The sequence below is a fragment of the Python bivittatus genome, unplaced genomic scaffold (genome assembly GCF_059951505.1).
Source record: "Python bivittatus isolate LINGU-HERP-01145 unplaced genomic scaffold, Pbiv_v1 ctg000070_np1212, whole genome shotgun sequence".
NCBI classification, from domain to species: Eukaryota; Metazoa; Chordata; class Lepidosauria; order Squamata; family Pythonidae; genus Python; species Python bivittatus.
The window spans coordinates 5,144,965-5,163,015 of record NW_028277034.1 but is presented as its reverse complement, the minus strand read 5'-3'; the positions used below and the strand labels follow the sequence as shown (position 1 = coordinate 5,163,015).

The window sequence follows — 18,051 nt, the reverse complement described above, 5'->3', positions numbered from 1 at the left end:
TCAAACACAAACCCTGGTACTGGATATGTTATTTTTTGAGATCCTCACTGCATCGTATTACGTGAATATTCACTGCAAATAATTGGCATTGTCTACATTCAAAAGTACAAAATTCACACCCCCAGCCAGTACACTCCAAGTATTCCTTACACATCCATAAATGCATTAAGTAATAAAGGAGACATCACATGTCCTTCTCCTCTCCTCAGTGTTGAATCATGTGCTAAGCATTCCATATATTCTCATAAATGCTTAACTTCCATCATGTATCACTTTTCTTGTATTCAGCAATATCAACTGTTGTCCATATTTGCACAAAGCTTTCCATCACACAAGCCTATTTAGTTTATCATTATATAATAAAGTGTCTTTTATATATTCATGTGTTTTTCAGGGACCTGAGAAACAGCAAAAATGTGATCTGCACACTCCGTGCCCAACACAAATAGCCACATAGAATGTCCCAGATTTTGTTCATTGTGGTTTTTCTTACCATTTCAGTCACAATTCTTCCCAGGGATACTTAACAAGCTAAACCTCTTGTAGCTTTTGCATTCAGTCTAGCTACTTTTCCTTATGGATTAACAGAACAATAACAGCATTCTTCCAATCGTCAGGCATAGTTACAGTCTTCACACACATGTTAAACTAGTAAGTTGCACAGCCACTCCATAAGCAAACTGCACCCATATTTTAACATTTCTCCAGTTATACAATCTATACCTGGAGCGTTTCCATTTTTTAAATATCTCAAAGCATTTATTATTTTCTTGCTATTTTTTTTTCTTGAGCACTAACAAATACTATTTGTTTAAAGTCCACTCACTGTCATAGGACTACTATTCCATACAAATCTCTAAAATATTTCTTCAGCATTCACTCAATTTTAGTTCTATCCCAAATTATTTTATAACGTTTTTTAAAATTCCCTTCATTCTGCTGGAGTCTCCTTGTTCAGCCCCTCACTTCCAAATAAGTTTTATTTCCATCAAAATCTCTCTGCATTTTTTCTGCCTCTTTTGATCTTAACCATTCGTTGATCTTGTTCACTATGTTCTTTGGAATTGTATTTTTTTCTACTTCACATTAAACAATAGCTTCCATTCTCTTCTTTTACAATGGTCATTTTCTTATATGCATTTGGTTCTTTATTCACAGCCTTTTTCATTTCACCATTCCACCATGCATCATTTTTTTTTTACTTCCTGTTAGTGTAACTCTGCATTCTTTCGTTGCATTCTGTAATTCTTTTCACTACATCCAAGATGCTTTCAGACCCTCTTTCTTGTGTCCATGCATGTAAAAAGGGAGCAGAGATTTACTGACACAGTCACGACTGCCTTCTTCACTTTTTGTTAACTAAACCCTGCAGACACCTCTGCTTATATCCAGTTGCCATTCGTTTTTTGGGATATTAATATATCTTCTACTACACTTTCATACAGGAGTTCTACTTTCGCTTCCTGCAGTCATTCTGTTTTAACTTTAGGTTCTTTCTTATCCTTCCTTTTCTTCCATGTCCATTTATTCCCAAAGATTCATTCCTGATCCTAATATTCAGAATCTCTTCTCACTGTGGTTTTCGTTACTAATTCTCTGCCTTTCATCATAAATGCGAAATCATGTTTGTATTTATTACTTTTCCATCTTTACCTATGAATATACTTACGTTTAAACTATGTACTTAATAAAAATGATTTCTTAAGCAGATGCTCCCCAAGCAGTTGTAATCCTCATTCATTCTTGGGTCTCTGAATAGCCCAACTGCTATTTCTCTTCTCTTTTTCCGCTCATCTATTCTTGGCACCTCACTGAATATTTTTCTTTTTTCTAGTTACATTAGATCGCATTAATTCAGGATGCTGTGGAAATTTCCACCAAATTCATTTCTACTTTTTTCATTATCACCATTTATAGAAGTATACCATACAACTGTCTCCAAGCTATGGTTCTTACTTTCATATGCACCCACAATAACCTAGATAGCATCAATTCATATTTTGTGACATACATTTCATTCATAATTAAATCTTTATTTTCCCTTCCTTGTATCTATTCAATCAACTCCACTCCATGAGATCAGACCACCTTGATTCAGTTGTCTTATGTTCTTCCCCTTTTTCTTAGTTTTGCAGACATACAACTTAACTATTTTTCTTCCTTTCACTTCATTTATTAATTTGTGCTTTTTACTATTTACTCCTTTTACATTCTAAGTCACAGTCTTCCACATGTAATAGTCATCATCACCAGATAGGTACTCTGATACTGATTTCTGGCACCTATCGTTGATTTCTGAGGGTTTCACATAATGCTTTTTTAAAAGGTATAGACCAGGCTAGGCTCTCTTCCATAGTAATCAGTGCAGCATTACACATGCAGCATTCTCTGCTCAATGTAAGAACAGAATTAGTCAGTCTGGGCATGTTATTCCACAAGTCCGGTTTTATCCCAAGTCTGTCCATGCTATTCTATGCACATTGGGATTTCTAATGTAGAGATTGCCTTGGAAGCCAACATCCTGCTGTGCATATCCCACCAGCAAGGAGGTACATGCAGTGTACTGACACACACTTGCAGGACAGAAATAAGGTAATCCAATCCATGTTTGTATCAAGTTGCTGGTGGAATATAGCAGGATCTGTGAAAATTGAGGCTTAACAGGATCCTAGAAATAGGATTGTATTCTGCCAAAGTTTATGAGAAGAAGAAACAAACTAATCATTTGTAATTTCGGGTAATATAAAACCCTGGCTCTTAAAGGCACAACTCTAAATTTGAAATAGAAGGGACAGGGCACTTAATCTGGAATATCATGCATGTATTTAATTGTCCAAACACCACCCATGTTAGGAATACATCTACATTTAAAGCTAGTTGTGTGCCTGTTCCCTTAGTGAGATTTCTATAAACCTTTCAAATCTAATGATTCAAGGATAGATTTCCATTAGCAGATGTATAAAAAGAAGGAAGTTAGAAACCCAATAGTTCTTTTTCTTCTTCCTTCTTCCCTTTTCTTTTTTGGGGAATTTTAATTCTTGCTAAATATGCTTTATTTATTCCTTTGTGTATATCTTTACACACGTGTACACACACACACATACAGAGTATATAGTAACAATACGATGGAGATCTTAACACTAAGTAATCAGCTCAAGATCTAAACCTTTATCATACCGCAAATACTTTCATGCAATCAGCAGCGTTTTTTTCTTTTTAATGTTAACTCTGGATGAAAAAAATCAAATCATTTTATGCTTTTAATATTGACATCCTAAATTGTAATTGATATTGATAGAATACTTTTTTTCTCCTTTCTCTATTTCCAGCATACTAAATTATCTAAATTTAATTAAATGTCAATAATTTTTCAATTAATATTGCATAAACATTCTATCGAAACAATACAATTGTATTAAGATTTATAACAACATAATAAACAGATTTCCCATCATCTGATCCAGGCTAAAAATTCAGTGATACATATTTTTTGTAGAGTTCATTTCTACTCATCAGGAAAGCATTCAGGTCCATAGAGAATCTGTCTTAATCTGTGCCATAGAATCAGTATCCCATAAATGCCTTTGCCAGTTTCTCACTGGCAATATATGCTTTGCTTCTGTGAAAGAATGCTTCAAAAAGTAAAAATCTTTCTGATGTCACATTGATTTTTGAAGCACAGGGGAATAAAAGGGTATTTCTAAGGCTACACTGATGCTCAAAGAAATTTTTTAAGCCATGATGTTGCTTACTCTTTTTTTGTTGGAGCTTAGTGGAATAAGATAATGAGCTTCTCCCTCTGTTGAGGCTCACCACTTCCCCACAGCATAAAAGCATCAGATGCTGTCTCTCCATGTGTGGAGAAAAGCTCAGATTTGTAAGCCCCTGTATCCTTTGTTCAGGATAAGGGTGTTTTTGACAGTTTTCATTGTATGCCATTTCTGTTTTTTCAATCATTATTTTTAAAAAGCCATATTAGACCTGTGAGTCTATGTGAGAGGATGTCTTTAGTGCAACAACATTCATATAATAAATACAGTCCCTTATGTAGTTCTAGCATTGTGGAAGTAAACTGCCTTCAGTTATGCTTCCTTTCATGTTGGATCTGAAGCATTATCTTGGTGGCTCATGACTGCTTTGGCAATGTATGGCCTTTTGTAGTCCAGAACACTTGTATTAAATACTTCTTTGTTCTTAGGTAGGTGTTACCCACAGGATTTGTTCTGCAAAATGTCTTGGAGCATTAAATAAAGTGGTGATTATTTTCTAATATATAACTTTTGAAACTCATTCCTCTGATTTCTATTGAGGTCTGTGTAATTGCAATGTATGTTAAACTGCCAGAAAATCAAAGTGTGTAAATGAATGTGACGGAATTTTGTACAGAATACTTGAAAAAAGAAGTTATAGGATATGTTACTTTATTTTTAAAGTAACACATTCTGCAGATTCTTTTTTCGAATACTTTTTACTGAATGCCCTCACACTCATTTACAACAGGTAACTTCTTACCTGTTGAACTTACCTGCCCAGCAGGCTTTCTCACTTAAATGCATTTTGTTTCTGGGTGAGATAAGAATTTCAGGAGAGCTTTTTGAGAAGAAATGTACACTGGGAATGTTAAACTTCTCTATGTGCAACTCTGTTGTTGCATATTTTTCATCATAAGATTCCTAAACCTTGCTAAAAGGAATTCTAAGGAATCTTTTTATCCTGAATGGGTAAAAGGGGAAGCAGACGCACTTGGTTGTCAAGAACAGACAAAGAAATGGAAAGGGGATGAACCAGGTCAGCAAAAAACAAGACCAGTGAAGAGACAAAAAAAAAAAAAATGCCATGAACACTTGAGTACAATATTTCTATCTATCTGGGCACTTGAACCAACTACATCATCAGATTTTTTTTCTACCACTTCTCGTCTAACCCTTTTCATGGTTTTGTGTATTTTAGAATATAATCCCGAGGATAGGATTTTATTATATTTTATTTATTTAAAGAGCTTATTAGACTGCCCCACTCACAGTTTGTGACTCTAGGCACGGTACATCAATAAAAATAAAAAAGTCAAAACATAAATGCAAAACTACTATAATAAAATGCAGCCATTGCATAGTCAAGGCTGAGCATAGCAAAACCCACACTCACTCTTATGAAAATCACCCTGAGAGCCTTTTTGGCTGACTAGTGAGATAAACATGCTTTAAATAAGCAAATATATATATGTATGTGTGTGTGTGTGTGTGTAATATCAATTACTTAGTATGTGGTCTAGTTTTAATGATGCAGGTTATCTGCATTCTTGGCTAATTATTCAGACAACTGGCTTTATTGTTCACTGAATCAGTGCCAATTTATCTGGAGAAACTTTGGGTTGTCAATGGAAAAAAAGTAAATACCTGCCTAGATCTTTAAGCAACTAACTAATAAATTAGCTAGTATAAGTAGGTTATCAGTAAAATAGCAAAACTCTTCCAAGTTGCTTTCCAAGTTACTATCTTATAATACCACCTGGTGTTGAGGAGAGTAATAGCAGTATAATATTTTCTAGTTTTTGTAATAGTTTATCACATACATTTGAGATGGTAAAAACTCCCTTTCAAATGAGTGTTTTACTGGCTGGCTTAAATACTTCAGGTAGCTGACATTTAATGGAAACTTTCAGTCCTGGAATAATATAATTCCTTCTGATAATTGAATCATGGAAAGAGATGAGTGTTTGCAAGGATCTTGCTTATTGCAAGATCTACAGGGCAGGGCGAAACAAAGGCATTCTTGACCATCCTTTGATTAACTACTGTCAGCAAAAGAAGTTGTACAAAAGTTATGAATGCTCTACTGTGTTTTAATTAAAAAAAAACAGATTAGACCATTCTTCCTGAAACAGATGTCTTTCAAATCTGTTCAGATATTTCTCTCATTGGCCCCCTAGCCAGCACAGCTCTTGACCATGCTCAACAGGATGACTATGGTAGTAGTCTGCCACATTTGGAAGTCACTGACAGATGATGTAAAGATTGTACTTCACTGAGAAAGATAGGAAAAACAGGTGTGAATCCAGATGTTGCACAGCTGCAGCTTATAGCATTCTTCTTTATTGTTGGCCATAACAATTGAGATGAAAGAAAGTTATGTGTAGAATCATTGAGAGATCTCCAGATCAAGTAGTCTGTCAAGCTTACCAAATAGCCATGAAATTAATAATATTCTGGTCCACATAGCAAGATATATATTGAAGATAAACCTGCATTCTGAGTTTCTGCAGAATGCATTGCAAGAAGTCATAGATGGCAAACATAATTGAGACATCACTGTCTATAATGTAAATTTAGCTGATTTTGCCTACTCTATTGAATCTCCTTTTATTATATTAATGCAAACAGTTATGCAGAAGAACTATACCCGTGCTCAAGTGCAAGGGCCTTATCTCTTCCTCCTTTGCTGTAACTTGCTTCTTAGATGTCCCAAATGTAGTATTACCTGGCTGGAGAAAATAAAGTTGAAATATTGTTTTAAGAAGACTGAATTGTTTTGGAAAGTACTGTTTCTTTATCTAAGAAGCAGCATTATTGCTGACTTATCCCTCTTTATACTAGCAGGAGTAGGAACTCTTTCTCCCAGAGGAAGGCTTACTTCTGTCAAGGCCTTATCTGGATCTTCAGCTAGTTCTGGTCTCAATTCAAAAGTGCCCATTAGAGGACCAGGACTTCAGAGAACCTCTAGCATCTCTTCAGTCAGCAGCACTCAGAGTGACCAAAGCACTTGCAGCAATAATTGTAAGTCCATTTTGGGGATTATTGTTTGTTTTAACATATAATTGGATAAAACCCATAGTGGTTCATTGTAACTGCTTTTCTCCTCAGCCAAAGGTAGTAACTAGTAATTCCAGAATGGCCATACCATTTGAACTCCTATGTTACACCATTCAATAGTTTTAGACAATGTTTTGGCCCAAATAATTGAAATCTAATTTATCCTCAGCAGCAAATCCTCTCATTTTGTTAGATTTCCTAACAAATTGTTACTTACAAACACCTGGCTGATACACAGAAGGAATAAGTATTGCACAGCCTTCTAATAAAAGTTATTGTTGCTTGTTTTATTACTGCATTGAAATGAGTAAATTAAGCAATGTACAGATTTGCCAAGGGGAAGGAAGATGTGACATATTAAAGGAAGACAAACCTGCCATATGGAGAAGAGCAATATTAGGCTAAAATGTATGAGCTAAGGAGGCAAGCAGTAATACAGCATCAAGAAGCTTATAATGATGTCTTTTTGCTTCCCTTGCAATTCTAAAATATCCCCTGTGTGTAATGCTTTTTAAAAGAGCAGTCCTGCTGTTTAAGTTTTGCAGCATGCATTTCTCCTACCCACAGATTGGCTCTGTACTGACAGCCATGTTGGCTCACTTGCCTGCCACTGGTTCGTCTGTTTACTTCAGTGCCTGGATCACCTAAGGAGGTTGTAAACGGTCTGTGCAATTCTATCCTTACTCCTAACAAAGGAAAGGGTTTTGCTTTTTAACAAAGAGATGTCATGGTCTCCAGTTCCAGATTAAGGATCCAATTGATGACCTTTTCTTAAGTCTGATTTGCTAGTTGGATTAATCGGTTCTTGTTTCCTGCCTTGAAGCTTACTATTCTCTCTACCTCCCCCCCGCCGCCCACCCTTGATTGTAATTCACTAAGAGCAAGCGTGGGGAATACGCAAGGGGGAACATGGCTGCAGTCTTCCAAGCTCTGAGCTTGCTTTGATCATTTTAAATGACTGTACCAGGAGGACTTCGCAGTTGCACAGAAACCGACTTCTCTCCTCATATTTTCATCAATTCTACCCTCACACCACCGGCAGATTCAGGAAGCCACTACGATGTTACCTTACTGACCTTGCTGGTAGTGGGATCGTACAGCTTTTGTATCATTCCTTTGTTAGCCACATTTACTGGCAGAAGAAGTAGGTGACCATCCTTTTTATATCTCTACCCATGTACATCTATCTATAGATGGATAAAAGGGGCAGCATGTCTTGTTTTCATAAATGAAGTGAATGTGTCAAATGAAATGCTTTTTTCCATTCTGTCTTTTTTAAAAAAAAAATTGTGATGGATAAGAGAGGGAGGAATGTATTTAATTTCTAATAAAGTAATGCATGCCTGATGCATATTCTAGAGCCATAGTAAAATCTGGAAAATACATTAGCCAAATTCATTTCCAGCTGTTGAGTTTTGTGCTCCAGATGATCTTGTACCTGTTTTTTATAAGTATATACTTTTTAAAAATCTCTGCTCTCACCCTCCCCCTTATCAGTGTCTGCATGGCTTTGCTCAGTACACTTTGGAGTTAAATAAATTGTCTGCAATAACCACTACAGAATTCCCTCCTGTCAAGGTTTAAGTAACAAGCATCTTCAGTGAGACTGTTATAAATTAAAACTTAATGTATAATTTTGCATGATTGTAAATGGGCTCTTAAAAAAAAAACAAGTTCAGAGTAACAGCTCTTCATTTAATATAGGCTCAGTGCTTTCTGTTATTTGCTTATAAATTGTGCAGGTCCTGCAATGTTTTCGAGCATGTTTTTATACTAGACTGTTGTCTTCTTCTCCATAACCCCCAACATTGATCAATTATCTTGCCCTAAAACTGTACCATTTAAAATGAGATTGTTCAACAGCTGCCTTTGTCTGTGGCCTGGCATGATTCCTCAGAAATGTAAGTGTAAAGAAGATTATAGTGGAACAGTCTGGAACAAAAAGATGAAAAGAAAAAGGGGAAGTCCTCTGCCTTTTTCATATTTTAGATCAGAATGTTAAGCATTTAAAGTGTACTTTCTCCTTGCACAGGAATAGCCATGTAGCAAGCAAATGCAAAAGCGTGAACTCTGAACATAGCAGTTCCATTTGAAATGATAAAATAATTAAATTGAATTACATTTAAATTACATTTAAATAATTAAATTAAATGTAATTATTTAAACAAATAATAGTTTTCATTATTTTTGTGATCTTGCTGGTTATAGTTCATGTTGCTAATTAAACTTATCAACAAGCTGTTCATTGTCCATAAAGCTTCTCAGATAAGAAATAGCTTATGTAAATATTTCTTATGTAAATATAATATAAATTTATATTAAATAGCTTATAAAGGAAGTGTGGTCCTTCAGATTATGATGGTATTTATCAGAAACACTTGGCCAATATCAGGATCAGATGAGTGTTTTCACCCTAGCTAATAAAACAGGTACTGTATAGAAAAATGAATATGCTATATGCTAATTATTGAGAAGCGAATAGCATCTTTCAGACAAATAAAATAAGGCAGCAGTCTGTGTTGTTAATTGGCTAGTATACCTCACATCATAAACCAAAATATTTTTTCCTCCCTCCCTTCCTTCCTTCCTTCCTTCCTTCCTTCCTTCCTTCCTTCCTTCCTTCCTTCCTTCCTTCCTTCCTTTCTTTCTTTCTTTCTTTTTCTGAATCAATCTTGACTCCTGGCAACTCTATAGACAAGTCCATGCAGTTGGCTTCTGTAACTAAGGCATGACTAGAACACAGGTCTCCCCCATCCTAGCCCATTGTCTTAACCATTAGACCGTGTTGGGCCTGATATTTCTCTTTTTTTTGTGTGCATGTGTGTGCCTTCAAGTCAGTTTTTTGTTTTGTTTTGTTTTGTTTTGTTTTGTTTTGTTTTGTTTTGTTGTGACTCCTGGCGACTGCCTGGACTAGTCCCTGCAGTTTTCTTGGCAAGGTTTTTCGGAAGTAGTTTGCCCTTGCCTCCTTCCTAGGGCTGAGAGAGAGTGACTGGCCCAAGGCCACCCAGCTGGCTTCGTGCCTAAGCCGGGACTAGAATTCATGGTCTTCCGGTTTCTAGCCTGATGCCGTAACCACTACACCACACTGGCTTTCAAGTAAGACAGTATTGGTTTACTTGAAAGAGCAATTCCTTTTCTCATTTAAGCAACATTGGCTTGTGTGTTTAATTTTTATCCTGCCTTTCTGTCCAGGGCACAATTAATCAGTTAATAACAATTTTAATTGCTTTTATAAGATTTTAACTAATTCAAACAAAAAATGAGGCCTGCCTAAAGAGGATAGTTTTGACTTTTTCTCACGAAAATAGAAGGATGGGAGAATAAGCACATCTCGCAAGAGAATGCATTTTACAGTTTCTTCCATGTGTCCAACAAATGGACATGAGAAAGTGAGAATATCTTTAAGAGGGGCTCTCCTGCTGACTTTAATGGCTGAACAGGTTCATGCCAGGCCCCAAGCTCTTCAAGGTTTTAATGGTAAAAACCAAAGCTGGAAAATGATTGGCAACCAGTGCAGGTTTTTCAACACAATTATAACTTTCTCCTGTTGTGTTGTACGACCCCTGATGCACCAGATTCAAACTGAATCTGTATTGCTGCCAGCACCACCTGCAAATACATTTGGCATTTGGGGAGAACTTCCAGATGGAGGATCTGCTGTTTCAAGAGAGCACAGACTCATCCACCAGAAGCTGAACCACCATCTCAGAATTTGGTTTTCTATTTTGGGTTGTTTAGGCTTAACTTCAGCATGTTCACCTTCTTTCCCATTGTTGACCATCAGGATGGTTAAGGGAATCAAGTGTTTCCTTGGACTTAGATACCAGGGAGCAGCAGAACTGTGTGTTAGCATATTGATGGCACTTCAGTTTGCAGCTTCTAATGCTAGAGCTTTTTTCCTTGTGAGCATAGTTTAATGTGTCCATTTATTTTTTTTAAAAAGTGTACATCTATTACCTATTCAGGTGCCGATTAAAGATGACACTTGATATAGCTGATGATGTAGACTTTAATGCACAAAAGCTTATGGTGTAAAGTCTGTTACTCTTTAAGACCTTTAAGCCTTTTTTGCTGTCTTCATTGTCATATATCACACCTTCTGCAGTACCAATGTTACAGCAGTGCTGTATAATTGCTATAGAATATTTTGAATATTCTCAAAATGTATTAAGAAATTTGTGGTTTATGTTTTTTTTTTTTTTTTTAAATAGCTACAAGTGCTACCATTATCAAGAACGGAGAATGGGCTTCCAAATATGCATGTCAGAATGGTACAGCCGGATCCATCTCTCTAAAGCCAGTGCCCAGGCCACGAGTCCTTTCACTGAAAAGTACACCCAAAGGTATTTGATCCCTGATGGTAGCTGGCATACCTTTTTTTTCTTCAAGCAGAACATACTGCCCTACATATTACAAGGAATTCAGAATTTAAATAAGTAATCTTAAAAGGAAATATAAAGGGTTTTTTTCTAAGCTATGTGCATCTTTTCCCTCAGCAAGGATATACAAGACAGATAGGCTGATGGTAATTGACATTAGTGAGAAACATACTGGGAAGTTAGCAGAAGATTGTTAAATCCTTTTGAAGGTCTATTGCTGCCTGTTTTTATGTCCACAGTTCTGATAAAAAAAGGATTGTGGACATCAACTTATATTAAAAAGTTGGGGCTGATTGAAAACTGACACTTCAGCTTGCAATCACAATGGTTATCTTTTTAAAGTTGGAAATAACCTTTGGAACTATTGTAATTGCACTAATAGGCAGAAAGGTTTTATAATCCTTAAACCAGAAGGTGATTTTTCTTGTTCAGGCACTGGCTATCTTGGTAACTTAAAGACAGTTTGAGATCAACTGTAGGTAACTTCCTATCTGAGAGTTGATTTTTTTGGAAATTATATGAAATGTCTTGCTTTTTCTTTATCTCCTTGGTTAATGATCTGCTAGAGATACTATCACCATGGTAGCTGAGTAACTTGACTGCTTTATGTAGATTGGAACCTAGCAGAACATAATCACTTAAAGAATAAATATGACTGGCTACAAATTGATCAGTATAAAAGAGAGACGTTGGGCCTGTTTGGGTGACATTTGGCTGTTACTTTCTCTACATAGATTGAACAGGAGAATAGAACTATAGACCTGACAATTATTCCAGATCTCACTTTAGAAATCAGCAGTGAAAGGAAAGATCAGAAACTGCATCCGGGTGTTTCTGTTTACAGAAGGAGTATTGGCTTGCTTTCTGTGAGAAGGTTGAAGTGTCCAATTAGGCCACTAACAAAAGAGAAGGATCTGCTGCTAATTTGGGTCTTCTCCCATCCTTCATTCTGCAATCGTAGGAATTGAAGAATAGTAGCTTCAGTAACCATTTGGAAGATACCAGATTGGAGAAGATTGCTCTCTGTGGACCCAGTGCATGATGGAATCCCTGAATGGGAACTGTGCCATGTTCATCTCCTATCATTGATTGAAGGGGCAGCTTTGCGTATGTGGGGATGAGAGGAGAGCAGAAACTGCATAGCAGCATCTGGGTTTTCCTTATAGCATTGAACTAAAGAAGCCTTTCTCAATCTGGTGCCTTCCAAATGTGTTTGGGTATAGAACCAAGCACTCCCAGGTAGCATAGCCATTATGAAAGCTGGGTATGTAGTATGCTTCTGCTAACTTTAAAAAAAAAAAAACAAGCTGCTGTTCATCTATAGTTTTGAGGTATGCTTGATACTTTACTTATGTCATATTCTAACATAATTCTTTTGTGGATTTGTTTTTCTTAAGGAGCAAAAAATAAATTAGGCTTAGTGAACCAATGTGTGCCCAAGTCTGCTGGAGCTCTTCTTCCAGGGAAGAAAGCGGGTGATCTAAGAGGGAGTCAACGATTAGGTAAAATGATCATTTCATTCTTGTGTTGTAGTGGTATAATTAAGGTGAAATAATGATCTGTGTATTTTCTGATTTCTTTTTTGTCACTATCAGTTAATTGGTATGGTGTTTGTTCAACTTATCAGACCTAAGTTGGGCTATGTGATTAAACCTAGGTTTTGTATATTTTACTTAATACGGAAGGATTTCTACCTTTTTTTCATGGTGGGGTTTACATTGTCATTGACTTAGTATATCAGTTGCAAAATCCATTAAGGTGCTAAACTAGCATTGGGGAATCTAGATTGAAGTCCACCTTAAGCCACAGAAGCTTACTGAGTGATTTTGAGTCAGTCACTCTCAGTCCAACCTACTTCACAGGTAGGTTGTTGGAGGAAAATGGAAGGTGGGAAAACTATATAATCTACTATGTCCTTTCTTGAAGGAAGGATAAGTTATAAACCTAACAAACAATTATTACAACTTGGGAATTTTTATCTCAGCTATAATTGTATCATTTCTGAAAATTCATATGAAGATATTTAATTGAGAAGGTTCCACCCTTCCCTTGTCTCAAATGGGAAAGGAGGAAGTAAATTTAATCTTACTGGTAGGCTTCTTTTTCTAAGGGTTTCCCACTAAACAATAATTATGATAGGATTATTGGATTCAATTGGATTAAGTCTCCTGCTACATTCTGTCCAGGGAGTTCCTAACCCTATCAGCCAAAATGTTCTCTGTTCAGCCTACCTTTAGAAAAGATGGATCTTTGTTTCTTCCTGCCCAAAGATATAAATTGCAAAACTCACCGGAACCTAAGATCCTGAAAATAAGAAGGTAACAATATAATCTTGCATGTAGGAAAGATTTTAATGGAAATTTCCCTTTTACACAAATGAAACCAAATCTCTAGATCAGAGGATTTCAAACTTTTTCAGGTCATAGACAGAGAAATAGATAGATTCTCATGCCTCTCCAGAACCGATAATCAAGAGGCAAAACTCAAGTAATAGAAAATTGGCTGCATTCAAATGAACCTCTTTTTTTTTTTTTTTTTTTGCCCTTACTCTGTCTTTTGATGGGATTCCTGTCTCTTGATGGGATTTCGTGGAGCCCTAGGATTGCATAGAACAGAATCTGAAAAACTCTGCTCCAGAGTTCAGAAGAAGTATATTGGGAGAATGGGGAGAAAGAAAAAACAAGGGAAGGAAATGTTCACACTAAAAATTAAAAACAAAACAGTATAATCAACCTATCTGTATGGATTACATAGTATCTGCTTGAATAAGATATTGGGTCAAAGCACATATCCAAAGTTCATAACAGAGAGTATGGTTGGAGAAAGGTCATCTGGGTCTCCTGTTTAGATACATGAAGGCATCTTCTTCTTTTTCTCTGAATACTGTTCTCACCATTTTACAGAATGTGGAAAAGAAGTGAAAACCATCCTTTTGGGGAGACAGATTCTTCCTATACCCAGTCAAGCAAAACGAACCATCTCTGATGTAATGACTACATCCAGAAATTTTACCTGGCAGCCAAACCCACCTTCCTAATGATCTGTTTGTGTTTGTGTGTGTGTGTGTGTGAATGATTGAAGAAATTACTAGTTTCCCCTGGGTATGGTCTTATAGAATAGGATTGTATGGGTGAGGCTTCTTGGGGAAACAAAAGATTAATTCCATGTATGTAGGACTCTTAGTGTACGAGGGCATGAGTCACAGTAATCAGCGCCTCTGAATTCAGAAAGACTTGCCTGATATGGAGTAGCATGCTTTGAGTGGAAAAGGGCCCAAATCCCTCCTGATTATCTTTTCACAACTGTTCCAGAAGTGGTGTCTCCCTGTTATTAAAAGCACAACTTTTAATAAGTGAAATAAAATCTTCAGCTTTTGATCTCTTACCATTAATATTCGGTAGCTGATACCGAGACAAATACATTGCCTTCAAGATTAATAGCCAAACATACTTAAATGCATTTGCAGATAACATGTAATATGATCTATGGAAACTTCTTCTAATGTGTTCATTTTGTAGATGTGTTCCATGCCAAATTAGAATTTTATCTTTTGCAGGGCCTTCGGCACAAAATGGACCCAGGCACTTATTGTCAGCATTCAGCTCTGGTGAGTAGTTTAATCTTTCCCTCCCCACTAACTCCTAAATGCTTTATGCTATCAAGAAGATTCCAGTCCTGAAATGCATACGTAGGTGTTTTGGAAATGTTAAGATTGTGTAAGTACACAACTTAGGACTTTTTTTGCGTAATATTTTACTGCTTAAATGCATAGGTCTCACATTTAGAGTTAATTTACATGTGCTGAATGAAGCTGCATACTCTCTTTCCATTTTGTGACCAAACATTTATGGATTACTTGGCCCCCTTGGGTTAGTCATATAGAGGCTTGAATGTTTTTATCTACTTAGATTTAATTCTGTAAACTAGAATTTAGCTGGAAGGAAAAAAAAATATCTGGTGGTGAGATCCACTTTGAGTACAAGAAAACAATTCAGCATCCTTCTTGTTCCCACCCGTCTCATTAGCTCCATACATGATTAGTTCATGCTTATATTTAAAGCTATCATCATCATCACATTTAAGGAGGTCATGTTGATTGGATATGTTCTCTTATGATCTATGTTTTATTCTGATTTTTGGACAAAATTAATTCAGGCCTTATTAAAAAAGTGACCAGATGGCACTGATGCACATTATATAAGCTCTTCACTGGTAGACAGAGTCCCTGAAATTACCTATATAATAAAAAATGTATTTTATGAAGAAGCTGCTGCTTCTTAAGCAATCTGGGCTCATAGGAACATGTGTCCTCATTAGGACCAGGATGTACAATGGGACTGAAGTCTTAGTCATGACTCTATTTATTTATTTTTACTGTCTGCATCTCTAGTTGTATTCTAGTGATAGACCGTAATTCATATTTGATTTGATGGTCTAAATATATTTTAAATATTAATAGTAAATCCAGCTATGGCCCAAATTTGCAACTATTGTAGTGCTTCAGATTATTTCTGTGAAAAACTCAAGAAGGCCAACTATTCAAAACATAGCAGTGTTGCCCACAAGGAAAGTAAGAGATACTAATTGTGTTAATGTTTTATTGGGCCATCTCAACAATTCAGTTCTCAGAATTCTTCATTAGGATTACAGACAAAATAAGTGGAGATGGGAGAAGAAGAAAAAATCTAGTGTTAAAACCACAGAGTCTTCATTTTGTCACATACTTAACACAGAAATGGAAGGGAGGTGCCATGATGGTTTCAGCTTGCATTAACAGTCCATCTTCTGCAACAAAGAAACAAATGCCAATAGTTGATTCTTCCATTTTTCAAAATATAAATCAATTAGTTGTTCAAAACAATCTTCATCAAGAATTGTAATCTTGCGTTGCTGAATGAATACTGTCAGTGATCCCTCTGCCTTAATATCTAAAATGGTTCTGGAACATGGCTCACTCTTCTAAGCTCTCAAAAAGACTGCTTGTTCTGAAATGCATTTCTTGTGTGTTAAAATCAATCAAATGAATCTAGAATTTGTGCAGGCATCAAAGAGAATAATTCTTGGATGGTAATCCTAGAATGTTTTCCTTTTAACTTAAATTGGGAACAAAAGAGACAATACTAGACACGAAGAGAATCTGGTCCCTGCAAATTCAGGCCCCCCAGCCCGCCCACTTAGCTGTAAAAAAAAGTAGGAATAATTTCAATACATTAATGAGGCACTAGTAGGCTCTGTCTCCGAAATAAAGCTGTTTGATCTAAGTGGGATGGAGAGAAAAACAATTCTAGTATCATGAAAATGGTATCCCATGTACTTTGCTACCTGAAGTACTTTCTTCCTGAACTTGATGTGTTGATTGCAGGCATGGTATTTGGTCAGCTCAGACTTTTTGCCCTGGTTGATTTCAGTATTCATACTGAGACTGCTAACCCAAAACCCAAAACCAAAAGGGTTTCATGTACATTATGATAACCAGGATGCAAAAGACTCATGGGCCTTATATGTGAAGCAGCTGTATGTGTGCACACATGTAAACCCAATCTGGGAAAGACATTACAAACCAGTGGTTTTCTTACTGCTTCAAGAACCAATTCATTTCATTTGCACCAATGTACTTTTGAATTAGTTATATAACCCTACTAACTAATACATGGCCTCATGCATATAGCAGGATATAGGCTAGATTTTATATTCTCATGGGTGGAATGGGTGATCTGAAAATGAAGGAGTTCTCTGTAATTCTCTTGTAATAGGTTGCTGTCTGTTCAGCTTTAGGCTGATGGTATTTAGGATGATCTCTGCTGGCATGAAGAACTGATTAAAACAAGCTGGTGCTGGCATTTGATAGACCTGAATGTTTTCTTGAATGTGCTTGAAGAATTTCCCACCTCTTACATCACTGATCTTGTTAAAGCCTTGGCAGATTTTAGGCTATTTTTTTTTTATTCTCTGGTGATGTACTTGTTATATAGCAAGTAATTTTTTTTAAAAAAAGTAGGGCTAGCCTTGAATCTCTAATCACTTGTTCCATGGGTTTGAAATAAGGATCAAATGGCTTGAGATGTATTCTTCATAGGGGAATGCCAGTGTTAAACAAAGCCTATATTCTGCATATCTTGAAATTAGTCCATTTTTTATATTTAGGGCATCTCCTCATGCCACTTTGCTGCTTTTTCCTTATAAGCAATTCAGCACTTTTGAATCAGCTTTTCCTATCTGGAAAATTAGAATTAGTGAATCATAAATTTGTGGGTCCTGCATGGCATACAAAGTTGGTTTAATTTTTTTTTTTCCTTTTCCTTCTGAAATACACCTGGAACTTTAAAGTGACAGGTTCCTAACTGATACTGCTTAAAGCACTTATCCTATATTATGACTACTGGTTACTTAATGATAGTATCACTAAACTGAAGCATTTGTTTAATTATACAAATCTGCAAAATTAGCCTAACCCTATATGCAAAGAACTCTGTTTAATGTTTTTATAAACAAACAGAAAATATCAATACAGCAGTAAACAATAAATCAATTTGTATGTGATCAGAAAGAATCAAAATATTATTATCTATTCTTGCTGGGTCAATTGCATTTCAGAATAATGAACATCACATTTGATTGACTAAAAGCTCTTTGAGGAATAGTCTTGATCCATCTTGTGGAACATTAAACCTTCTCCTCTAGTGGTCCTGAAAAATGAATGACATGATCTGTGATATTCTGGTTTATATATTCAGCTTGGGGGACCACCCACTTCCTCCTCCTCCTCCCACTTTCTGTTGCACTGTATCACACATTTGATTAAACCTGAACAGTGTGATGTAATTCAGAGCTGCTTATGAATCACAGAGCAGTTTTATTCTCAG

General features: G+C 36.2%; 1 protein-coding gene across 5 annotated transcripts in view; it reads left to right on the top strand.

Annotated features, from left to right (window-relative positions):
• The window catches only part of MTUS1 (microtubule associated scaffold protein 1), a 98,523-nt gene that overhangs the window by 31,751 nt on the left and 48,721 nt on the right, over positions 1–18,051 (top strand). For 3 of the 5 annotated variants that reach the window (XM_007426897.3, XM_025165862.2, XM_025165863.2), the window contains exons 4-7: positions 6,594–6,773; positions 11,021–11,152; positions 12,586–12,690; positions 14,745–14,795. In XM_007426897.3, coding sequence (XP_007426959.2) covers positions 6,594–6,773; positions 11,021–11,152; positions 12,586–12,690; positions 14,745–14,795 — 468 coding nt within the window. The remainder of the gene's footprint in view (positions 1–6,593; positions 6,774–11,020; positions 11,153–12,585; positions 12,691–14,744; positions 14,796–18,051) is intronic. The other 2 variants (XM_007426898.3, XM_007426899.3) reach the window with 2 other exon arrangements.